This window comes from Oryx dammah, unplaced genomic scaffold (assembly GCF_014754425.2).
Source record: "Oryx dammah isolate SB20612 unplaced genomic scaffold, SCBI_Odam_1.1 HiC_scaffold_20, whole genome shotgun sequence".
Taxonomy (NCBI): domain Eukaryota; kingdom Metazoa; phylum Chordata; class Mammalia; order Artiodactyla; family Bovidae; genus Oryx; species Oryx dammah.
Window position 1 is genome coordinate 17,699,509 of NW_024070204.1, and position 27,194 is coordinate 17,726,702.

The 27,194-nt window shown below is 35.9% G+C and overlaps 1 protein-coding gene across 3 annotated transcripts in view; it reads right to left on the reverse strand.

Annotated features, from left to right (window-relative positions):
* CDH18 (cadherin 18) overlaps positions 1 to 27,194 on the reverse strand; it is a 602,757-nt gene that overhangs the window by 25,738 nt on the left and 549,825 nt on the right. For all 3 annotated transcript variants that reach the window (XM_040262487.1, XM_040262489.1, XM_040262488.1), the window contains exon 10: positions 10,943 to 11,060. In XM_040262487.1, the coding sequence (XP_040118421.1) occupies positions 10,943 to 11,060 (118 nt within the window). The remainder of the gene's footprint in view (positions 1 to 10,942; positions 11,061 to 27,194) is intronic.

Sequence of the window (27,194 nt, forward strand, 5' to 3'; positions counted from 1 at the left end):
AGAATATAATCAATCTAATTTCGGTGTTGACCATCTGGTGATGTCCATGTGTAGAGACTTCTCTTATGTTGTCGGAAAAGGGTGTTTACTATGACCAGTGCATTCTCTTGCAAAATTCTATCAGCATTTGTCCTGCTTTATTCTGTATAAGTTCGCCTATTACTCTAGGTGTTTCTTGACTTCCCACTTTTGCATTCCAGTCCCCTATAGTGAAAAGGATATCTTTCTTGGGTTTTAATTCTAGAAGGTCTTGTAGGTCTTCATAGAACCATTCAACTTCAGCTTCTTCAGCCTTACTGGTCGGGGCATAAACTTGGATTGCCATGATATTGAATGTTTTGCCTTGGAAACAAATAGAGATCATTTTGTCATTTTTGAGACAGCATCCCATTACTGCATTTCAGACTCTCTTGTTGACCATGATGGCTACTCCATTTCTTCTAAGGGACTCTTGCCCATAGCAGTAGATATAATGGTCATCTGAGTTAAATTTACCCATTCCAGTCCATCTTAGTTCGCTGATTCCTAAAATGTCAATGTTCACTCTTGCCATCTCCTGTTTGACCACTTCCAATTTGCCTTGATTCATGGACCTAACAATCCAGGTTCCTAAGCAAGATTACTCTTTACAGCATCAGACCTTGCTTCTATCACCAGTCACATCAACAACTGGGTGTTATTTTTGCTTTGGCTCTGTCTGTTTATTCTTTTTGGAGTTATTTCTCCACTGATCTCCAGTAGCAAATTGGGCACCTAATGAACTGGGGAATTCATCTTTCAGTGTCCTATCTTTTCTCCTTTTTGTATGGGTCATGGGGTTCTTAAGGCAAGAGTACTGAAGTGGTTTGCTATTCCCTTCTCCAGTGGACCACATTTTGTCAGAACTCTCCACTATGATCTGTCCATCTTAGGTAGCCCTACACAGCATGGCTCATAGTATCATTGAGTTAGACAAGGCTGTGGTCCATGTGATTAAATTGGTTAGTTCTCTGTGGTTGTGCTTTTCAGTCTGTCTGCCTTCTAATGGAGAATGATAAGAGGCTTATGGAGCAGCAAGTGGTGGTTGTGAGGGGCTGGATAGGCCCTGTGGATATACCCCATGTCCAAGGTCAGAGAAACCCCAGTAAGATACTCCACATCCAAGGGTAAAGGAGAAGCGCCAGCAAGATGGTAGGAGGGACGAATTCACGTTTAGATCAAACCCCATTTCCCGCATAGATGCTCAGAGGGCTCAAACAAACCGAGGGACCCCCACAGAGACTGAGACAGAACTGTGTTTGAGCGTCTCCTATGGAGGTACGGGTTGGTGCAGGTATGGGTCTGCTGCAGGGACAGAGGCCCTGGGTGCAGCAGACTTGGGTATGGCATAAGCCCTCTTGGAGGAGGTTGCCATTACCCCACCATAGAGCTGCCAGTATTTACACAGGCCTGCACAATAGACTCTCAGAGGTCACAACAGAACCTAGTGCACCAAGACCCAGAAGAAAGGAGCAGTGACCCTGCAGGAGACTGCCCCGGACTTGCCTGTGGGTGTCCAGGAGTCTCGGGGGAGGCGTGGGTCAGTGGTGGCCTGTGCAGGGCTGGGAGCACTGAGTGTAGCAGTGCATGCCTGGGATCTTTGGAGGGAGGTCGCCATTATCTTCATCACTTCCACCATAGTTTGGCCCCAGGTAAATAGCAGGGAGGGAACACAGCTCCACCCATCAACAGAAAATTAGATTAATGATTTACTGAGCATGGCCCTGCCAATCAGAACAAGACCTAGTTTCTCCCTCAGTCTCTCCCACCAGGAAGCTTCCATAAGCCTCTTATGTACAGGCATGCCCCCCTGAATCTTGCTTTGCTTTACTGTGTTTTGCAGACACTGTGTTTGTTTAAAAAATTGAAATTTTTTGACAACCTTGTGTCACACAAGTCTATTGGCACTATTTTTCCAACAGCCTTTGCTCACTTCCAGTCTCTGTGTCACATTTCAGTAATTCTCACAATATTTCAAACTTTTTCATTATTAGTATATTTGTTATAGTGATCTGTGATCGGGGTCTTTGATGTTACTATTGCAAAAATAGTATGACTCACTAATTACTCAGATGGTGATTATTGTTTTTTAGCAATAAAATGTTCTAATTAAATTATGCATATTTTTAGACATAACATTATTTCATACTTAATAGATTGAAATGTACACACCATTTTTATATGCATTGGAAGAAAATCATGGGACTCATTTCATTATAATTGCTTTTGTGGTGGATAGGAACTAAACCCATGATGTCTCTGTGGTTCACCAGTAATAATGTCCCTCTCTAATTGTTCATCCAATAAAATAACTCTCTCTGAAGAAATTTATTACCATTTGAGATTCTTATAGGTCTAGACATTATGTGTGAAACCCAACTAAAAATGACTAAGGACTAACAAACCAGACCATAATACCTCAGTTCCCCAGTCTCCCTGATGAAAAACAAAAGCCTATCACTTCATTGAGAAAGTAGAGTTAGCTAACAATGGTTCTAAAATCATTAAGATTATAGGTTCAAGAAAATAGAAAACAAAAGAAATGATAGAAAATTTCACTAGAGATCTACATCTCTGTAAAAGAAAATAAACAAATGAAAAAATACATGGCTATCAAACAAAGCCAAGTGAGCGGACTTGGCTCACTGCTCTGTTAAGAGATCTGCACCCTTGAGTAGCATATTAGCTTCACGTTAATGTTTTCTACCATATATTCTTAGCATATGTCACAGTGAATAATAATAATAATAAAAGATGCTCCAAATAACAAAATTTTCACATACATAGGATGGGACATTTAAGAAGATATCTTTTCACTAATGTTCAAATCAATTTGCATATTTCAAATCAATGAGGAATAAAACATAGGGCAGGAAAGATCTAACAAAGATGGCAAAGATATGGAACAACATGAAACATTATCTTGAATTTAAGTGTTTATCAAGCAGATCTGGGCTGTAAATGGGAGAATCTCATCAGGGTATAGATTGAGGAAGATCTTTTTACTTGATATGAGAAAATTAGCTATGATTCCAGGCAGGAATATTATTAAGTTATCTGTCTTATCTTACAGTTCAGCTTTCATTGTAGTCAAGGGCAGAGGCCACAAGTTTCTCAAGTTCTCTCTTTATGGATGATTTTAAAACATAAGAGCAGGAATTTAAAGTTGAGGAAAAGGAAAAAATCAAACAAACAAACAAACAAAGAAGTCCAAGGTATCAGTTACTGAAATCATCCAAAAATCTCTAAAACAAAGGGAAATGGGGGCTTTTCATCTACCAGTGGCTGGCAATGTGTTTAGTCAAGACTTCCATCTTTGAAATGGGTGCCTCTTTGAAGTGGATCCTATCAATCAATCAAATTTTAGTCAGTTAGTTGCATTACAAAAAGAAAAAAAAAAGGAAGAAAAGCCAGCAGTCAGGGCTCATATTACCTTCATATTTTTATAATTGAAGAAGGTAATGGAAGCCACTCCAGTATTCTTCCGTGGAGAGCTCCATGGACAGAAGAGTCTGGCAGGCTATAGTCCCTGGGGTCCCAAAGAGTCTGACGGGACTTGGGGGTTAACACTTTCACTTTAGAGGAAACAAGGGATTATTCCTTAGTCACATTCTGCTCAAGGTAGCAAGAGTCGTATCAAGGCAAATACATCCATTCAAAAAGAAAGTAATCCAAATACTTACTGCTTCAGTTGGTAGCCATTTCTTCCTTTTATAGAGATGTAAATTTTACCATCTTATAATATTTCAATACCTACAGGGATATGTCCTCTTTGTCTTTCCTTTAACTTTATGTTTCCTTCATCTTCCTTTACTACAGTTTTGCTTTTTCTCAGCCCATTACCATTTGCATTTTATTAACAGATTATTAATTTCAGGTTATGATAAAAATTATATTTGTGTATGTTAATTTCTCAGTAGTGTCTGACTCTTTGCGATCCCATAGACTGTAGTTCACCAGGCTCCTCTGTCCGTGAAGTTCTCCATGGAAGAATACTGGAGTGGGTGGCCATAGCTTTCTCTATTGATCTTCCTGACCGAGGGATGGAACCTGTGTCTCCTGCGTTCCAGGCAGCCACGATGGAAGCCCCAGTTAAATTTAGTTTATGATAAGCTCAGTCAGTGTAGAATCTGTCTGTGATGCAGGAGACAGATTCAATCCCTGGGTCAGGAGGATCCCCTGGAGAAGGAAATGGCAAACCACTCCAGTATTCTTGCCTGGAAAATCCCATGGATGCAGAAGCCTGGCAGGCTACAGTCCATGGGATGCAAGAGTCAGACATGACCTAGTGACTAAACCACCACCATACTTAACTTTCAAATTAACATGAGGATTCTAGTGTTTTGATTTACTAATTGTATAAATACATTATTTTTCTGCTTTTTAAAAAATATTTTCAGTAGCATTGCATTTGATAATGGTGAACTTAGTCATTATTTATTGGACATTTTTCCTCATGATCTGAGAAGAATTTTGTTAATTTTTTTGACTTGTTTTTATCATTTTAAATTTACCAATCTTATTTATTCATATATTTCATATAAGAAATCTAGACATTTAGGACATTTATTTATGTTCCAAAATTTGTCAATCTGTCTTATTGTTTCTTAAGATGTTCTTTTGACTTTTCACAGAGGCAATTGCATCTCATTTGTTAACAATGATAATCTTGTGTTTTGTTTCTATTTATTATTGTTCTTTTGTTCTTGATTTATCTTTTTGGACTGAGAGGAACACTCAGTACAATGCTGATTAGCTAATTTCAATTAGTAGTGATTGAAAGTATCCTAAGACCAAAACAACTGCCAGTTGAGTGAACTCATAAGAAACTGCTAACTCTTAGAAATGCAAGGTAAATAAAGGAATGTGCTTTAAGAAAACAAGTTTGTGATTTGTTTTCTTCTTCAGTTCAGTTCAGTTGCTCAGTAGTGTCAGACTCTTCATGACCCTTGGACTGGGAGGCCAGGTCTCCCTGTCCATCACCAACTCCCGCAGTTCACTCAGATTCACGTCCATCGACTCAGTGATGCCATCCAGCCATCTCATCCTCTGTCGTCCCCTTCTCCTCCTGCCCCTAATCTCTCCCAGCATCAGAGTCTTTTCCAATGAGTCAACTCTTCGCATGAGGTGGCCAAACTACTGGAGTTTCAGCTTTAGCATCAGTCTTTCCAAAGAACACTCAGGACCGATCTCCTTCAGAATGGACTGGTTGGATCTCCTTGCAGTCCAACAGACTCTCAAGAGTCTTCTCCAACACCACAGTTCAAAACCATCAATTATTTGATGCTCAGCTTTCTTCACAGTCCACCTCTCACATCCATACATGACCACTGGAAAAACCATAGCCTTGACTAGATGGACCTTTGTTGGCAAAGTAATGTCTCTGCTTTTCAATATGCTATCTAGGTTGGTCATAACTTTTCTTCCAGGGAGTAAGCGTTTTTAATTTCATGGCTGCAGTCACCATCTGCAGTTATTTTGGAGCCCCCCAAAATAAAGTCTGACACTGTTTCTATTGTTTCCCTATCTATTTCCCATGAAGTGATGGGACCAGATGCCATGATCTTCGTTTTCTGAATGTTGAACTTTAAGCTAACTTTTTCACTCAGCAATAGCTAAATATTCTACCTTTTTATATAAAACTTCCTATCATAATTTGAATTTGATATATCTCTTGTAAGCAGCATATAACACTATATTTTAAAAATATAATATCATTAATAATGATATTTAATCTGAGTGTGACTATCATATATTTGAACTACTTTCTACACAAAATATTGTCATTGTTTCTATTTCAATCTTTTATTCTACTTTCTGGCCTCTGCTCTATTGATAAAATAAGATTTATTAGCTTTTTTAAAAATTGCTTTGCTTTGGAAATTATAAATTCTTATTTTATTAATTTAAACTCTTCAAATTTCTTTATGTTAGAAATCCAATATCAATTATAAGCCTTTTTTGTCTATTATTTCTTGCAGAGATCATGAAGGCAAAGATTAATATAATATTTGTCAAAACAGAAGTAGCTAAAAATAAAAATTTTATTTTCTTATACACTGGAAAATGACTTTATTTACTGTCTTCCCTTAATTCTTGATAGTTTACCACTGTTAACTAAATATAGAAAAGGTTGACACTGGAATTTTGTTTCCTTTAGCAATTTGATTATATAATTATATATATTATATAATTTGATTATATCATTTCTGTCATATAGCTTTTCTAACATGAATCTACTTTGGAGCTGAGCAAATTATTATTACTTTTAATGTATCTGATGCTGGGAGGGATGGGGGCAGGAGGAGAAGGGGATGACAAGAGGATGAGCTGGCTGGATGGCAGCACGGACTCGATGGATGTGAGCCTGAGTGAACTCCGGGAGTTGGTGATGGACAGGGAGGCCTGACGTGCTGCAATTCATGGGGTCTCAAAGAGTCAGACACGACTGAGCGACTGAACTGAACTGAACTGATCCTCCCTTTTATTTTGATTAATATTTTTTATCTTTATTTTTGAGGTTTAATACTTTTAAACTGGAATATTTAAGTACAGAATTGAATTTCTACTTCTTTTTGTTATTCATGTTCATCATGAGGGTTTACATATTTTTAACTTAAAAAAATTGCTGTACAATTTAATTTATCTATCTATATATTGCTTGTTGATATAATTTATTCCTAATTCTTCTGAATATATTATATCCCATATCTAAGTGTTCTCACAATATTTTAAAATTTTGATCTACCTGAACTTTGCTTGAATTAATGGATTTCCATCTGGCTTGTTAAATCTCTTTGTGTCCAGTCTAAAAGTAATGCTATTAATTTTTTTCCTATTATTCTTTCTTTTGGTCCATATGTGTGTTTTTATATATACATATATGTTTACACATAATTAAAATTTAAATATATGGATAATATATATATGCTTAGTGTATGTATATATATATATCTAAATATAAATTTATAAATATACATTTTATATATTTAATACCTATATTTTAATATATATCTTATGTATACATGATATACTGGAGAAGGAAATGGCAGCCCACTCTTGTTTTCTTGCCTGGAGAATCCCATGGACAGAGGAGCTTGATGGTCTATAGTCCCTGGGGTTGCAAGAATTGGACATACCTTAGCAACAGAGCATGCATGTATGCCTACATGATATATACATGTGCATAGCACATATAAAACAAAAGTTTAACATCTAATTATAGGTCTGTACAGTTATGTATATAACACTAAATATATATTTTCATATAACTTTATATATATTTTTTAATTATGAGAAAACTATAGCTTTATTTTGATAAACATTTTGAAATTATATTTATACAAACATTTAATTTCATTGTCTCATTTCATATAACTTTTTAGTCTTTTTCAAAAGATATCACTTTTTTGAAATTTTTAAAATGCTAAATATAAAAATCATATTAATATTCACCTTTTATCTGTTCATTTATATATTTTGCATTATTCAGAGTTAATTTATTTTTTCATTATCTTATCTATTGACTATCTTAATATTTTGATTTTCAGACTTATGAATATAATATGCATTTCTTTGTCTCTAACTTTTGTTTTTGTTTTTTTTTAATTAATTAATTAATTTATTTTTTGTGTGTGTGTGTCTAACTTTTGAAACAGCTTTTTTTTCTGCAGTAAATCTTTGCCACTAAACCGATGACTTTCTGATCACTCATCCTGGCTTGGAGGCTCTGTCTGCTTTCTGTTGCTCCCCTCTCTTGTAAGCAGTGGGCACAGAAAATAATGCTATTAATTTTTTCTTCTAGATTTTTCTGTGTTTTGATGGCATGTAAATGTCTACTAACTCACAGAATGCAGTGTTCAAGCTGTAGGCCTAGATTTGGAGACTCTTACTTTCTTTGTTTTTGTTCTGGTTGTTGTCCTGAGAGCTGTTTATATACTGATGAATATATATATATATATATATATATATATGAGTATATATATATATATTCATTTTGGTATGAGTATTCCAAGACTCTTGAGAGTCCCTTGGACTGCAAGGAGATCAAATCAGTAAATCCTAAGGGAAGTCAACCCTGATATTCATTGGAAGAACTGTCTCTGAATCTGAAGCTCCAATGCTTTGGACATATGAGGCAAACAGCTGACTCATTGGAAAAGATCTAGTGCTGGGAAAGTTTGAGGGCAGGAGGAGAAGGGGAGACAGAGGAAGAGATGGTTAGAGAGCATCACCTACTCAGTGCACATGAAACTGAGCAAATTCCAGGACATAGTGGAGGACAGAGGAGCCTGGCAGGCTACAGTCCATAGGGTCACAAAGAGTTGGACATGACTTAGCTACTGTCCTGTCTGACTCTTTGTGACCCCATGGACTATACAGTCCATGAAATTCTCCAGGCCAGAATACTGGAGTGAATAGCCGTTCCCTTCTCCAGGGGATCTCCCCAATGTAGGGAACGAACCCAGGTCTCCTGCATTGCAAGCGGATTCTTTACCATCTAAGCCACAAGGAAAGCCCACAATAAATCCCATATTAAATTTCATCTTTATAAATTATTATCCATAACCTCTTTCTGTTTGGAGAAAAAGCCAACTTGACTGTAATACTCTTACACACAGTGTCATTCATTCCCCAATGCTGCTGCTAAGACGCTTTAGTCGTGTCCGACTCTGTGCGACCCCATAGACAGCAGCCCACCAGGCTCCCCCGTCCCTGGGATTCTCCTGGCAAGAACACTGGAGTGGGTTGCCATTTCCTACTCCAATGTGTGAAAGTGAAAAGTGAAAGTGAAGTTGCTCAGTCCACTCTTAGCGACCCCATGGACTGTAGCCTACCAGGCTCCTCCATCCATGGGATTCTCCAGGCAAGAGTACTGGAGTGGGTTGCCATTGCCTTCTTCTCCCCAATGCTACAAAGTAATTAATTCAAACCACAACTTAATGGATGTAAGAATAAATTGAGAGAAGTTGGGTGGCTTGTCTTATCTAGCATAAACAAAACTGTTTGCTCAAGCACACGTATTTATTGATGTGTTAGCATCTCTTCTTTTTTTCTTCAGAATCTTGTTGCTTTTTCTATCCAAAATAAATTACTGGTGCTATTTATAATTTCATCAACTCCTAAATATATTTAAATAAATTAAATCCATTTAAAAATAAGTTAAAACATCTTTTAATTTAAAAATAAATTAAAACACCCCTACACAACTGTCTGTAGGTATCACATACTTGATATAGCATAGGTGATTTAAAACATTCATATACATGGTTAAAATAAATTTTAAAACATTTACATCAGCATTATAAACCTTTCAAAAGTATATATATATATTTGAGGGGGGTTTCTTCAGTTTGAGTTACTAGAACTGGTAACATTGTCAAATAATGGAACTGAGACCTTTTGAACACATTCATTAATTAAATTTAAAAATGTCAGATGTAATAATCTTGAATAAAGGATTTTTAGTCACTAATGTGGGTTTAAACAAGTAATATTATCTTGTTTTTCTAAAATACTTTGGGAGTTATTTATATTAAATAGCTTGATGATAACACATCATTAAATCTAAGTCAATTTTTATTTATATCATCACATTAAAATTACTTTTAAAATATATAATAAAATGCTATTGGAATAGGAAAATTCAACTGATATATAAATATACTTTCTAAATATGGATTTCTAAATATAGTAGATTTCAATCTACTAAGGCAGAAAGTTGAACGTTCTCTAAATATGCAATTATTTGAATATGGACAATATGAATTTATTTTTACATATTTAGCATAGTTAATTATAATAAATACATTTGGGATTTTGGGGTGAGATGCACATATGTAAACAAATATACAATAGTCAATTAACATGATTTGTCATACACAAACATGGATAAATATGTATTGCCATAAGTAGAGCTGACCACAGGGATATTTTAAATGAGAACAACAAACAAGTTTGGTATTTTTGGATGAATTTTGCAACAGCCACATGCACAATTTAGTATCCCTATTATAATAATTTAAAGAAGCTTGGGATAATGAGTAAACTTCACTGGGTTGTCAGAGATTTATTTTGAATTTGAAAATGCTCCATGAAGAGTACAGAGAAGAACTCAACTGTTTACTCCAAAATGTATGTGTCATTGTTTCTTTCATGGGATTCAGAGGCTATTGTTAAATCCTAAACAATAGCATAGTCAGATAAATGTGATCAAAAACAGTTATGACAAGAAAGTTGATGCCAATCAGAACACTGTACATATTGAATAACTTGCTGCTTCCCTTCCATACAGAATAGATTTTATCCAACAAGGGAATCTAAATCTTGGTAAATCTTCTCTAGTTATTATGGTGTTATTTTTCCTCCACACAATAGAGAACATTAAAAAAATAATTCAAAAAATTCCACAATGCTCTGTAATTATGCATATGTATCTACCCATATTTTAGAAAAAATATTCATAATAGCAAGAGGAAATATAATTTGTATATCACACCCTGATAGCCTGGCTAACGCAAGATGATTTAAAACATCGCATTTCCTTTCCTAACTGTCCCTAGGACATATTTTTCATTTTTCCTAATTTAAATTTTTTCTACCTCTTAGCAGTTATAGCAGTTCTCATAAACATGTTTGTCAGCTAAGATTTCTCTTAAAATTTGCCCAAGAGCATATTACATGTACGTTTCTGGTTTAATGGGATGCTTCTGAATAAACTCAATGGAAGTTATTTGTACATATGGCTCAATTTTAAATACAAGCTATTCACAGATCATAACACATTAATGTCAAACTGACTTTGAATGTTGATTTGCAAGCTGTTCATGGGTATATCAGAATCGAGCAAAGCTGCTCAGTCCTACTCCATATCAAGGCAAAGCAGATACCACAAAGATCAAAAAATATATGAATGCATGTTCACCTTCATTATCTTTCAGAGTGAAGTTTGGGTTTATAGACAGATGTTCATCAAGAAAGAAGCTAAACCTTGGTCCATTGGCAAAATCGTCTTTATCAGTGGCACTGATGGTATGAATAACCTAAAGAAAAAACAAAATTAAGAGTAAATTTAATTTAGCTCTTCCCTTGATTTCAATTATAACATTTCAATATCCAACTTGAGTGTTTTCAAATTCTTATTCTAATGACAGAATTAACTAATTTGCTCTCCCTTGCATTAGACTTTAAGAAATGTAGTATGGCATACCTTACAATCATTCACAATTTTTTTCCCAGAATGGCACAAATATTTAATGTGTGTGTGTATGTGTTTTCCTTTATTACCCACAGTACCTTGGGGCCAATTAGTTGTAAGGCTTTGTGCGAACACCTGTTTGGGGAGACATGAAGTATTGTTTGTACAAATACAAATATCCCAGTGTTGATGCAGAACAGCCTTTCAGTACATGTTGGGCTCAGCCAGAAAACACAAAGGCACTAGAGCCATAATTTTCATTTCAGGAGACCTCTGAGTTCATAATCTAGGCCCTGAATTTGAGAGAGGAAGACTCTGAGTCCCAAAAGGAATGTGATGTGCCTCAAATCTGTAAAATAGTGACAGAAGTAAAATTAAATCACTCAGAGCTTTACGATATATTTTTCATCCTGGTGGTTGAGAGAAAGCAATGCCAAAATTTGGACTTTATGCACTTTAAGGAACAGAGAAAGTTAGAATACATAAATAAAATATTCCAGGTAGCTTAAGAGCAATACACACATTCCAATATTTATACTCATCACAATCTTTAAAAACAATATTTGAAACAAATAAGATAATATTTTCCTTTTGAAAAAAAAAAAAGTATCCTAAAGCTTAGATATCCTCTTTGCAGTGTTTCTGTAGAGAAACTGAAAACATACAGAGGGGAAGTAGAGCCAGAAAAATAGTATTTTCTGCATATGAAATATAGTACATGGATTTCAAAAACTGACATGATTACTAAGAATATTTTACCCATTTTCATTCACTCCATTTCAATATTTTACAAGTGAAACAAACCACCAATATGCATCAGAGTTAAATGATAAATTCCTCTCCAAGTACTGAGCCCATTAGTTTGCAAGAGAGAAGCAAAGAAATATCGAAGTAGTGAGAATGAGTGGTCAGGGCAAGTAGGACCAGAAGAGAACGTGCTTTCATTAAGTGAACGTGAAGAAAGGGCCTCAAGATATAGACGTGATTAACTTCCTCCATTTAGTCGCAAGGGTCACTCCTTATATTCTTTTCCATCACCACTCAGCCTGTTTTTCTCAGCAACAGATCCTGGTAAAAGCCCCCCAGCCCCTCAAACACACACACACACACACACACGTACACACACACACAACACATTCTATCCTTCTCTTCATTATTTCACTCCATATTACCATATCATTTATATATGAACTGAACATATACATAATGGCTGATTTTTTTTTTCCCTCACTTAAAGTACAACTAGTCTCTGGACAGAATTTTGTTGTTGTTGTTATTGCCTTCAGACTATAAATAGAATACATTGACAGATAATCAGAAGGAAGCTTGATGATTTTTCTCGAGTGCAGGAAAAGTTCTATAGTTTATTGTTGATGTTAAGTCCTGTCATGTCTGACTCTGCAACTCCACTGACTGTAGCATGCCAGGCTTCCCTGTCCTTCACCATTTCCCAGAGTTGCTCAAACTCGTGTTCATTGAGTCAGGAATGCCACCAAAACATCTCGTCCTCTGTTGCCCCCTTCCCCTCCTGCCCTCAATCTTTCCCAGCATCAGGGTCTTTTCCAATGAGTTGGCTCTTCACATCAGGTGGCCAACATATTGGAGCTTCAGTTTCAGTATCAGTACTTCCAGTGAATGTTCAAGGTTGATTTCCTTTAGGATCGACTAGTTTGATCTCCTTGCTTACCAGTTCAGTTCAGTTCAGTTCAGTCGCTCAGTCGTGTCTGACTCTTTGCAACCCCATGAATTGCAGCACGCCAGGCCTCCCTGTCCATAACCAACTCCCGGAGTTCACTCAGGCTCACGTCCATCGAGTCAGTGATGCCATCCAGCCATCTCATCCTCGGTCGTCCCCTTCTCCTCCTGCCCCCAATCCCTCTCAGCATCACAGTCTTTTCCAATGAGTCAACTCTTCGCATGAGGTGGCCAAAGTACTGGAGTTTCAGCTTTAGCATCATTACTTCCAAAGAAATCCCAGGGTTGATCTCCTTCAGAATGGATTGGTTGGATCTCCTTGCAGTCCAAGAGACTCTCAAGGGTCTTCTCCAGCACCACAGTTCAAACGCATCAATACTTCAGCACTCAGCCTTCTTCACAGACCAACTCTTACATCCATACATGACCACTGGAAAAACCATAGCCTTGACTAGATGGACCTTTGTTGGCAAAGTAATGTCTCTGCTTTTTACTATGCTATCTAGATTGGTCATAACTTTTCTTCCAAGGAGTAAGCATCTTTTAATTTCATGGCTGCAGTCACCATCTGCAGTGATTTTGGAGGCCAAAAAACTAAAGTCTGATACTGTTTCCACTGTTTCCCCATCTATTTCCCATGAAGTGATGGGACCGGATGCCATGATCTTCGTTTTCTGAATGTTGAGCTTTAAGCCAACTTTTTCGCTCTCCTCTTTCACGTTCATCAAGAGGCTCTATTAGTTCCTCTTCACTCTCTGCCATAAGGGTGGTGTCATCTGCATATCTGAGGTTATTGATATTTCTCCTGGCAATCTTGATTCCAGCTGTGTTTCTTCCAGCCCAGCATTTCTCATGATGTACTCTGCAGTTAAATAAGCAGGGTGACAATATACAGCCTTGACGGACTCCTTTTCCTATGTGGAACCAGTTTGTTGTTCCATGTCCAGTTCTAACTGTTGCTTCCTGACCTGCATATAGGTTTCTCAAGAGGCAGGTCAGGTGGTCTGGTATTTCCATCTCTTTCAGAATTTTCCACAGTTTATTGTGATCCACAGAGTCCAAGGCTTGGCATAGTCAATAAAGCAGAAATAGATGTTTTTCTGGAACTCTCTTCTTTTCCATGATCTAGCAGATGTTGGCAATTTGATCTCTGGTTCCTCTGCCTTTTCTAAAAGCAGCTTGAACATCTGGAAAATCACGGTTTACATATTGCTGAAGCCTGGCTTAGAGAATTTTGAGCATTACTTTACTAGCGTGTGAGATGAGTGAAATTGTGCAGTAGTTTGAGCATTCTTTGGCATTGCCTTTCTTTGGAATTGGAATGAAAACTGACCTTTTTCAGCCCTGTGGCCACGGCTGAGTTTTCCAAATTTGCTGGCATATAGAATGCAGCACTTGAACAGCATCCCTTGCCTACCAAGGGTCGCTCAAAAGTCTTATCCAGCACCACAATTAGAATACATCAATTATTCAGTGCTCAACCTACTTTATGGTAGAGCTCTCACATCCATACATGACTACTGGAAAAGCCATAGCTTTGACTATATGGACCTTTGTCCACAAAGTAATGTCTCTGTTTTTTATTTTGTCTCTGTTTTTTAACACGCTGTGTAGGTTTGTCATAGTTTTTCTTCCTAGGAGCAAACATTTTTTTTATTTTGTAGCTGCCATCACATTCACTATTCATACTGATTTTGGAGTCCAAGAAAATAAACTTGGTCACTGTTTCCATTGTTTCCCAATCTATTTGCCATGAAGTAATAGGACCGAATACCATGATGTTAGTTTTTTGAATGTTGAGTTTTAAGTCAGCTTTTTCACTGTCCTCTTTCACCCTCATCAGGAGACTATTCCCTCTCTGCTTTCTGCCATTAGAGTGGTATTATCTGCATGTCTGAAGTTACTGGTGTTTCTCCTGGCAAGCTTACTTCCTGTTTATGTTTCATCCAGTCTAGCATTTCACATGATATATTCTGTGTATAGGTTAAATAAGCAGGGTGACAATATACAGTCCTGATGTACTCCTTTCCCAATTTGGAACCAGTCCATTGTTCCATGTCCAGTTCTAACTGTTCCTTCTTGATCAGCATACAGATTTCTCAGGAGGCAGGTCAGGTGGTCTGGTATTTCCATCTCTTCAAGAATTTTCCACAGTCTGTTGTTATCCACACAGTTAAAGGCTTTAGTGTAGTCAAGTTTAATTTAGAATGTGCAGATTCTAAAAACACAATTGCAGTTTCTACACTTTAGTTACTTAGTATCAGATGGAAATAAAACATCACATTTTCAGGGATAGGTAAAACAAATACAGTCAACTCTTCATATCCATGGTTCTGAGTCTGTGGATTCAACCACCATGGACCAAAATGTTTTTTAAAAATTCAGAAACTTCCAAAAAATGAAACTTGAAACTGCCATGCAGTGGCAACTATTTAGATGGTCTTTATGTTGTAATTACAACTATTTACATGATATTTACATTATATAATATATTGTAATTATCAGAGATGATTTTAAAATATATAGAATGATGTGTGAAGTTCATATGCAAATACTACACCACTGATATAAAGGGTTTGAGCATTTATGGATTTTGGTATCGCAGAGGCAGAAGGGGGATGTTGGAACAAGTTTCCCACAGAAATTGTATAAATTTCTGTGGACAGCTGTGTAAATTTTTTGAGGGGAGAAATAAATATTTTCCCACCCCTATTTTTCATTCATTGTGATTCTCAGATGGGCAATATTTTTTCTCAATGATACCTCATAATATGCTGACATACTTGTAAGTTTATCTCTTATCTTAGAAAGCAATTTTGGAGGAGGTTGGTAAAGAACAATTAACTTAAATTAACTGAGCTATTATATGCTTATTGCTATCACTTCTTTGAAACAATTTTCTCCATTCAAAGTTAATTTATAAGTTATTTTAAATTTTCTTAATCTTTTTACAAACATGACCCTATTCAATTTGTTAAACATTAGTGTAATTCATATTCTATTATATTTACAATTGTTTTCTATTAACTTTAAAATACAAATCTTCTCATTTTTATGCAGGTAATTCAAATCTCAATTTACCAGGAAGTTCATGTAGAGCAAATCTGTTTTCCTCAGAAAGGGTTCAAGGTCTCATCTACATAATAAATGATAATTTGGTTCACATATTTTGTATTAGAGTAAACCATACATCTTGAACTTCTGTAGAATTGTGGGACATGCACCTGTACTTAAATATTTTTCCATAATACTTTTGAAAGATGCTTCCAAAAATCTAGTATGTTGGTCTTTTTTTAATCTAGCACTCCTAGATATTCTCTTGATGAGAGAAGGCATATTTAATTTCTCTATTGGTTATTTTATTATTAACTTTTTCTCTGTCAATAGGAAATGGTATTTTTATTTGTTTCCTTGGACATTTTTTAGAAAACATGCTTGAAAGTTAAACATGTTTCAGATTTTTAGGAGACTTAAACTTCTGGCAGATATCTAGATAGTTGCTATGTCACTTTTATCAATATTTTCTACACTTTTCACAGACTTACTGATTTATCCCCTCTGTTCTACCTGTGTGCTCTCTGTTTGTGCAACTGGTTGGTGATGTACTATCCATAAAACTTTATTTTCTGACTCTCATACCTTCTAACTGAACTCAAAAGTTTTGTATCACTTGCACATTACGTATTAAGTGTATAAAGTGTTTAATTACTTTTAAAGACATGAGATTTACTCTAACAAAAGGAGAAAAACTCAAATTGATGAGTTGTATTTATAAATACTTACTAGAATTTTTTGATAACACCCATGAATAAGGATACACTTTTGGTAGAAACTAATTAAAACCAATTTTATATTTCTTTTATTAAATAAATGTATCCCCTTGTTTGGGCTTCTCTAGTGGTTCAGATGGCAAAAATTCTGCCTACAATGCAAGCAGACCTAGGTTCAATCCCTGGAGAAGGAAATGGCTAACCACTCCAGTATTTTTGCCTGGAGAATTCCATGGACAGAGGAGCCTGGTGGGTTATGGTCCATGTGGTCGCAAAGAGGTGGACATGACTGAGCAACAAACACTTCCACTTTCAATTCCCTTGTTTAAATATGTTTAAAACATATTAAATCCATTGCTTATAGAATATTTTATTAGGAAAAATAGTGTCAGAAATTTATACGAATAACATAGTTTTCTATTTGGGAAATGTACTGCTGCTACTGCTAAGTCACTTCAGTCGTGTCCGACTCTGTGCGGCACCATAGATGGCAGTCCACCAGGCTCCCCCGTCCCTGGGATTCTCCAGGCAAGAACACTGGAGTGGCTTGCCATTTCCTTCTCCAATGCATGAAAGTGAAAAGTGAAAGTGAAGTCGCTCAGTCGTGTCTGACTCTTAGCGACTCCATGGACTGCAGCTTACCAGGCTCCTCTGTCCATGGGAGTTTCCAGGCAAGAGTACTGGAGTGGAGAAATGTACTAACTCCATCTAAAACTTAAATTAAAATGAAGAAAAAATTCTATGGAATGCATTCCATCTTCTTTAAAATTAATTGAGTTTGCTCTACAATATAATCTTAAATGATCATTGAAAATAATACCAACTTTTGTTACTTAGTTGAAGTTTAACTTTGACAACTAGTTGTACTATTAATAATTGGATATTTTGTGGGCAGAGGTTGGTGTTTTGTAATGAAATATTTTCTTTTATATGTTATGTTTTCTAAGTTTACTTATAAAATGAAAAAATACAGAGGAAAATTTCAATATGAATTATACAGAAAGAATTCCCTTTGCTATTTTTCAAAATCCCTAGTTATTGGCATATCTTAAGTATTTTGAATTCACTCTACTTCGAGAAATGATTTAAAATTTCATGCATGCATGATTTTATTTTAATATTTTTCATAACATATGCAAAAGATTTTTTCCAGAGTAGGAAAATATATTAACTCAGAAAAATATATTGTTGAAGTTTATATTGATACCTGAATCAACCAGAACTCTACTATTACATGTGGTTTGAACCTCTGCTTTCAGAAAAGACCAGTCTCTGTCATAGCCATATGCTGCTATATTTAAATGCACAACATCCATAATAGAAGTATCTGCAGTTCTAAAAGTAATTGTCATAGAAAGAGGAACTGTTGCAATACAAATACACTTAGGAAAACCTATTTCACAAATCATTATTTGAATAGTTTCCTATTCCAACTCTGCCTCAAAATATACAGTTTCTCCAGAAAAGCTACAAGATTAAGTGGACCAAAGACTGTAAAATTAAATAACAGAAAGATTAAGATCATTTTTCTCTATAATGGGTTGCTCATAGAACTGAATGGGTAATGATTTGTTTAAATACAAGTGTAACAAACAATATATTAAACATGATGTTTTTACCCCCTCAGTGAAAAAGAATTGGTAAAAGAATTGGAAAAAGCTCAGATACAATAAAGAATCTTTTCCTTATAGTGACAAATAAAATCATGTGATACTGTGATATTAAAGACAGCAATTATATTAAATGTGAATATAGTACTTAAAGAATGCAAAGTAATCACATAATTCAATTAAAATATATTAGAACATTATCCTCAATGGTGAAAAATTGAAAGCATTTACCCTAAAGTCAGGAGCAAGACAAGGGTGCCACTCTCACCACTACGATACAACATAGTTTTGGACGTTTTGGTCACAGTAATCAGAGCAGAAAAAGAAATAAAAGGAATCCAGACAGGAAAAGGAGTAAAACTCTCATGGTTTGCAGATGACATGATCCTCTACATAGAAAACCCTAAAGACTCCACCAGAAAATTACTAGACCTAATCAATGAATATAGTATTTGCAGGATATAAAATTAACACAGAAATCTCTTGCATTCCTATACACCAACAATGAGAAAACAGAAAGAGAAATTAAGGAAACAATTCCATTCACCACTCCAATAAAAAGAATAAAACACTTATGAATATATCTACCTAAAGAAAAAAGACCTATATATAGAAAACTATAAAACAATGATGAAAGAAATCAGAGGACACAAATAGATGGAGAAATATACTATGTTCATGGATCAGAAGAATCAATATAGTGAAAACAGGTATACTACCCAAAGCAATCTATAGATGCAATGCAATCCTTGTCAAGCTACCAATGGTATTTCTCACAGAATTATGGCAGAAAGTGAAGAGGAACTAAAAAGGCTCTTGATGAAAGTGAAAGAGGAGAGTGAAAAAGTTGGCTTAAAGCTCAACATTCAGAAAACAAATATCATGGCATCTGATCCCATTACTTCATGGGAAATAGATGGGGAAACAGTGGAAACAGTGTCAGATTCTATTTGGGGGGGCTCCAAAATCACTGCAGATGGTGATTGCAGCAATGAAATTAAAAGACACTTACTCCTTGGAAGAAAAGTTATGACCAACCTAAATAGCATATTCAAAAGCAGAGACATTACTTTGCCGACTAAGGTCTGTCTAGTCAAGGCTATGGTTCTTCCAATAGTCATGTATGGATGTCAGAGTTGGTCTGTGAAGAAGGCTGAGCACCAGAGAATCGATGCTTTTGAACTTTGGTGTTGGAAAAGACTCTTGAGAATCCCTTGGACTGCAAGGAGATCCAACCAGTCCATTCTGAAAGAGATCAACTCTGGGATTTCTTTGGAAGTAATGCTGCTAAAGCTGAAACTCCAGTATTTTGGCCACCTCATGCAAATAGTTGACTCATTGGAAAAGACTTTGATGCTGGAAGGGATTGGGGGCAGGAGGAGAAGGGGACAACCGAGGGTGAGATGGCTGGATGGTGTCACGGACTCGATGAACGCGAGTCTGAGTGAACTCCAGAAGTTGGTGATGGACAGCGAGGCTTGGCGTGCTGCAATTCATGGGGTCGCAAAGAGTCAGACACGACTGAGTGACTGAACTGAACTGAACTGAACTTAGAACAAATAATCTCACAAATTACATGGAAATAGGAAAAAAAAAAAAAAACAACCTCAAATAGCAAAAGCAATCTTGAGAAAGAAGAATGGAACTGGAGGAATCAACCTGCCAGACTTCAAGTTCTACTACAAAACCACAGTCATCAAGAGAGTATGGTACTGGCACAAAGACAGAAATATAGATCAATGGAACAAAATAGAAATCCCAGAGATAAGTCAACACAGCTATGGATACCTTATCTTCCACAAAGGAGGCAAGACTATACAATGGAGAAAAGACATCTCTTTAACAAGTAGTGCTGGGAAAACTGGTCAACCATTTGTAAAAGAATGAGATTAGAACACTTTCTAACACCATACACAAAAATAAACTCAAATGGATTAAAGATCTAAACCTAAGACCAGAAACTATGAAACTCCTAGAGGAAAACATAGGCAAAACACTCTCTGACATAAATCACAACAGGATCCTCTATAACCCACATGTCAGAATATTGGAAATAAAAGCAAAAATAAACAAATGGGACCTAATTAAAATTAAAGGTTTCTGCACAACAAAGGAAACTATAAGCAAGGTGAAAAGACAGCCTTCAGAATGGGAGAAAATAATAGCAAATGAAGCAACTGACAAACAACTAATCTCAAAAATATACAAGCAACTCCTGCAGCTCAATTCCAGAAAAATAAATGACCCAATCAAAAAATGGGCCAAAGAACCAAATAGACATTTCTCCAAAGAAGACATACAGATGGCTAACAAACACATGAAAAGATGCTCAACATCACTCATTATCAGAGAAATGCAAATCAAAACCACAATGAAGTACCATTTCATGCCAGTCAGAATGGCTGCTATCCAAAAGTCTATAAGCAATAAATGCTGGAGAAGGTGTAGAGAAAAGGAAACCTTCTTACACTGTTGGTGAGAATGCAAACCAGTACAGCCACTATGGAGAACAGTGTAGAGATTCCTTAAAAAACTGGAAATAGAACTGCCTTATGACCCAACAATCCCACTACTGGGAATACACACCGGGGAAACTAGAATTGAAAGAGACACGTGTACCCCAATGTTCATCACAGCAGTGTTTCTAATATCCAGGACATGGAAGCAACATAGATGTCCATCAGCAGACGAATGGATAAGAAAGCTGTGGTACATATACACAATGGAATATTACTCAGCCATTAAAAAGAATACATTTGAATCAGTTCTAATGAGGTGTATGAAAGTAGAGCCTATTATACAGAGTGAAGTAAGCCAGAAAGAAAAACACCAATACAGTTATCAGTTCAGTTCAGTTCAGTTCAGTTCAGTCGCTCAGTCATGTCCGACTCTTTGCAACCCCATGAATCACAGCATGCCAGGCTACCCTGTCCATCACCAACTCCCAGAGTTCACTCAGACTCACGTCCATCGAGTCAGTGATGCCATCCAGCTATCTCAACCTCGGTCGTCCCTTTCTCCTCCTTTCCCCAATCCCTCCCAGCATCAGAGTCTTTTCCAATGAGTCAGCTCTTCGCATGAGGTGGCCAAAGTACTGGAGTTTCAGCTTTAGCATCATTCCTACCAGTATAGTATACTAACACATATATATGGAATCTAGAAAGATGGTAATGATAGCCCTGTATGCGAGACAGCAAAAGAGACACAGATGTATAGAACAGTCTTGGACTCTGTGGGAGAGGGAGAGGGTGGGATGATTTGGGGAAAAGGCACTGAAACATGTATATTACCATATGTGAAACGAATTACCAGTCCAGATTCGATGCATGAGACAGGGTGCTCGGGGTTGGTGCACTGGGATGACCCAGAGGGATGGTATGGGGAGGGAGGTGGGAGGGGGATTCAGGATGGGGAACACATGGACTCTTGTGGTGGATTCAATGTATGGCAAAACCACTATCATATTGTAAAGTAATTAGCCTCCAGTTAAAGTAAATACCTTTATATCAAAATATATGTTAGAACTTTGGGGTTTCAAGTCTAGCAATTACTTCTCAAAAATAATAATAGTTATATGAAGAAAAAGGGCTTCCCAGGTAACACTAGAGGTAGAGAACATGACTGCCAATGCAAGAGACATGAGACCCAAGTTCAGGGAAGATCCCTGGAGAAGGAAATGGCTACCCACTTCAGTATTCTTGCCTAGGAAATCCCATGGACCGCAATGTACTAGTATTACCACTATTATTAGTAGCACTGTAATTAATAATTAGCATTTAACTATATCAAAATATTTGGTTTCATCTATCAAAATGAGTTTTAATTTTTCTCCTTTCCAATTTAAAATATTATTTTTTCTGGATTCTCTTTGACAATATTTTGTTTATGATATTTCTATGTTTATGAAAGAAAATATAATTCAAATTATATCCTTCCAAGTTTTGATTTCAAACTTTTGTCATCACTGTAAAATGAGTAATAAACTGATTGCTTTTGTTTCCTTTTTGATACAGTATATTTTGATTATAACCACAGAAATATTTTCAATTTTTATTACTTTATTGGCTCATGCTTATTTGGAAATGACTTAAATTTTGGTGGAGTTTTTCTAGTAATATTTTTGAATTAGCATCTAACATTATTTTATTGTAATAAAATGAAGTCAATTATTGACAGTTACTAAAACTTGCTTTGTGGTGGTGAATATGGAAGAAATTTGGTCAATATTTATGTAAAATTTTACCAATGCAGTTTAAATTTGTTCACTCCAATATTCTGTATGTGTTAAAGAGTAATATTTGGTTAATTGTGGTGTTCAAATATTTAGCTTATTTACTAAAATTTTATGTTATTATTCTATCAATTTCTTGCAAAAGCATACTAAAACTTACAATATAATAATGGCCTTGTATATTTTTCTTTATTTTACTATCCATTTTTACTTTATTTATTTTGAAGAAATTTTGATAAGTATATAAAATTTAAAATTCTTTCTGTCTAATGGATTGACCCTTTTTATCCAAACAAGTGTGCTTCTGTATATTAGAAATATTTCCTTGGATAATTTGTATCTTTGTATGTGTGTGTGTAGTTGAGTGAGCATGTATGTGGCAATTATGCAAATAATTCCATGATTTTTCTTTCAGGCTTTTTATTATATTGACTATGGATTTCTTATAAACAACATTAAATTGACATTTTTTCTTACCTATTCTGAGAATAGATATTTTTAAAGTATTTTGGTTATGTCATTTTAATATACTGATGTATACTTCTTTAAGTTTACATTATTTTATTTAATTTTTATTTTTCTACATCATGAGAAACACTGGGCTGGATGAAGCACAAGCTGGAATCAAGATTGCTGGGAGAAATATCAATAATCTCAGATATGCAGATGACACCAACCTTATGGTAGAAAGCAAAAAAGAACTGAAGAGTCTCTTGATGAAAGTGAAAGAGGTAAGTGAAAAAGTTCTCTTAAAACTCAACATTCAGAAAACTAAGATCATAGCATCTGGTCCCATAATTCATGGCAAATAGATGGGGAAACAGTTGAAACAGTGACAGACTTTACTTTGGTGGGGTTCCAAAAATTACTGCAAATGGTGACTGCAACCATGAAATTAAAAGACACTTGCTCCTTGAAGAAAAGTTATGACCAAACTAGACAGCATATTAAAAAGCAGAGACATTACTTTGCCAACAAAGGTCCATCTAGTCAAAGCTATGGTTTTTCCAGTGGTCAAGTATGGATATGACAGTTGGACTATATAAAGAAAGCTGAGAGCCAAAGTATTGATGCCTTTGAACTGTGGTGTTGGAGAAAACTCTTGAAAGTCCCTTGGACTGCAAGGAGATCGAACCAGTACATCCTAAAGGAAATCAGTCCTGAATATTCATTAGAAGGACTGATGCTGAAGCTGAAACTACAAAACCCTGGCCACCTGATGCGAAGAACTCTCATTGATAAATACCCTGATGCTTGGAACGATTGAAGGCAGGAGGAGAAGTGGACAACAGAGGATGAGATGGTTGCATGGCATCACTGACTCAATGGACATGAGTTTGAGTAAACCCCAGCAGTTGGTGGTGGACAGGGAGGCCTGGTGTGCTGCAGTCCATGGGATCTCAAAAAGTCATACATGACTGAGTGACTAAACTGAACTGAACTCATTCTATATTTATTATCTTATTTATTATTATTTTTAATTACCATGATTCTACTTAACTATTATAATTTTATGTACTAAACCTTTCCCTTTTATTTTGCTATCTTGTGTTAAAAGAGAAAACTATATCTCAAGGGCAAATATGAAAATTTGTCACTTTAACGTTCAGCTTTAAAGACTTCAAAGAATGTTCTGCATTGTTTTGGAAATATTAAATTGGTTATAGACTTTATATTTTATTAGGATTACATTTTAGTTTTGAATATGCCCTTCTATAAACTTTTAAAATAAATCCTATATAAAAATCATTTCCCTGTATCTTTGTATTGTAAAATATAAAGAAATCAAAATAAAGCCACATGCAACAATATTGTCACTTTGTAAATTATCTAAATTAATGAATATTTTAATTAATATCAGTTCAGTTCAGTTGCTGAGTCACATTCAACTGTTTGCCACCCCATGGACTGTAGCACGTCAGGCTTCCTTGTCCATCACCAATACCCAAAGCACACTCAAACTCATGTCCATTTAGAGGGTGATGCTATCCAACCATCTCATCCTCTGTCATCCCCTTCTCCTCCCACCTTCAATCTTTCCAAGCATCAAGGTCTTTTCCAATAAGTCAGTTATTTGCATCAGGTGGCCAAAGTATTGGAGTTTCAGCTTCAACATCAGTCCTTCCAATGAATATTCAGGACTGATTTCCTTTAGGATGAACTGGTTGGAACTTCTTGATGTCTAAAGGACTCACAATAGTCTTCTCCAACAGCACAGTTCAAAAGCATCCATTCTTCAGTGCTCAGCTTTCTTTATAGTCCAACTCTCATATCCATACATGACTACTGGTAAAACCATAGCTCTGACTAGATGGACACTTGTTAGCAAAGTAGTGTCTCTGCTCTTTATTATGCTGTCTAGGTTTGTCATAACTTTTCTTCCAAGGAGCAAGCGTCTTTTAATTTGATGATTGCAGTCAGCATCTGCAGTGATTTCTGGAGCCCCCCCCACCAAAAAAAAAGTCCACTTTTTCCCCATCTATTTGACATGAAGTGATGAGACGTGATGCCATGATCTTAGTTTTCTAAAAGCTGAGTTTGAAGTCAACTTTTTCACTCTCCTTTTCACTTTCATAAAGAGGCTCTTTAGTCCTTAAATTTTAATTAATATAATAAAGGTCAAAAATAAAACTTTAAAATCACTTTATTTAGGAATATTTTAAATTATAATTTCTATTATGTTAGTTCAGTTCAGTTCAGTCGCTCAGTCGTGTCTGACTCTTTGTGACCCCATGGAATCACAGCACACCAGGCCTCCCTGTCCATCACCAACTCCCGCAATTCACTCAGATTCACGTCCATCGAGTCAGTGATGCCATCCAGCCATCTCATCCTCGGTCGTCCCCTTCTCCTCCTGCCCCTAGTCCCTCCCAGCATCAAAGTCTTTTCCAATGAGTCAACTCTTTGCACGAGGTGGCCAAAATACTGGAGTTTCAGCTTTAGCATCATTCCTTCCAAAGAAATCCCAGGGCTGATCTCCTTCAGAATGGACTGGTTGGATCTCCTTGCAGTCCAAGGGACTCTCAAGAGTCTTCTCTAACATCATCGTTCAAAAGCATCAATTCTTTGGTGCTCAGCCTTCTTCACAGTCCAACTTTCATATCCATACATGACCACTGGAAAAACCATAGCCTTGACTAGACGGACCTTAGTCAGCAAAGTAATGTCTCTGCTTTTGAATATACTATCTAGGTTGGCCATAACTTTTCTTCCAAGGAGTAAGCATCTTTTAATTTCATGGCTGCAGTCACCATCTGCAGTGATTTTGGAGGCCAAAAAATTAAAGTCTGATACTGTTTCCACTGTTTCCCCATCTATTTCCCATGAAGTGATGGGACTGGATGCCATGATCTTCGTTTTCTGAATGTTGAGCTTTAAGCCAACTTTTTCACTCTCCTCTTTCACTTTCATCAAGAGGCTTTTGAGTTCCTCTTCACTTTCTGCCATAAGGGTGGTGTCATCTGCATATCTGAGGTTATTGATATTTCTCCCAGCAATCTTGATTCAAGCTTGTGTTTCTTCCAGTCCAGCGTTTCTCATGATGTACTCTGAATATAAGTTAAATAAACAGGGTGACAATATACAGCCTTGATGTACTCCTTTTCCTATTTGGAACCAGTCTGTTGTTCCATGTCCAGTTCTAACTGTTGCTTCCTGACCCACATACAGATTTCTCAAGAGACAGGTCAGGTGGTCTGGTATTCCCATCTCTCTCAGAATTTTCCACAGTTTATTGTGATCCACACAGTCAAAGGCTTGGTACACAGAGTTTTACTATTTTGTCACTTAAACTAAAGTTATAGCTTTTCTATAATCTATTATAATTTAGTAATTTATCAATTACCCCAAATTTAAAGAGTTTTAGAGGGGCTATTCACTTATCAATAATTTAATGTTACCAATATAATTACAGATTGCTTTGCTCTTTAAGAATTCTTGCCACTTCAAACTGCCAATTTGATTACCTTACCTTCCCTCCCCACCCCCAAAAAAATCATTAGTATGCTTATTATGGTAAGAATCTCTCTCTCTCTCTTTTTTTGGTCTAAATATGAACTTTTGTTATCTTTATTTTTGAGGAATATTTTTGGTAGGAAAAAACTTTATGGTTGCCAGATATTATCTTCTGGCTCTTGGGAATTAGATTCCCCTTGGGAGGGATTTTATCTTCCTGATTAAATAATCAGCTTTTAAAATTGTCCTTTAGAAAGTTTTGAGTATTCTTTTTATATTCTACATGCTAATCCTTCTTTGGATAAATTGTTTGGAAATATCTTATTTTGCTCTATGATTTTACTTCTCATCCTCTTAATGGTCTTTCAGAAAACAGAAATGCTTAATTTTGATCAAGTCAAACTTTTGACTTTTTGATTATGCTTTTGGTGTCATCTTAGGACCTCTGCCTGGCATTACATTCATTTATTCTTCACAATATAATGTCTCTTTTCTCTTGATATTTTAAATGTTAAGTTTAACTTTATTTTTGAAATTTTATTTCAATTTATCTAGGTTAAGTTATTTTTATGAAAATTTGCTCAGTTTTTTGTTTTTCTCTGTTTCTTGAATTTTTGACTTGATGTTTGCCAACAGTATGGAAAATTTTGCAGTCATAATCGCCTCAAATATTACTTCTGCCCAGTTTTCTTTTTTAATATCTTTCTGAGAATTGGTTA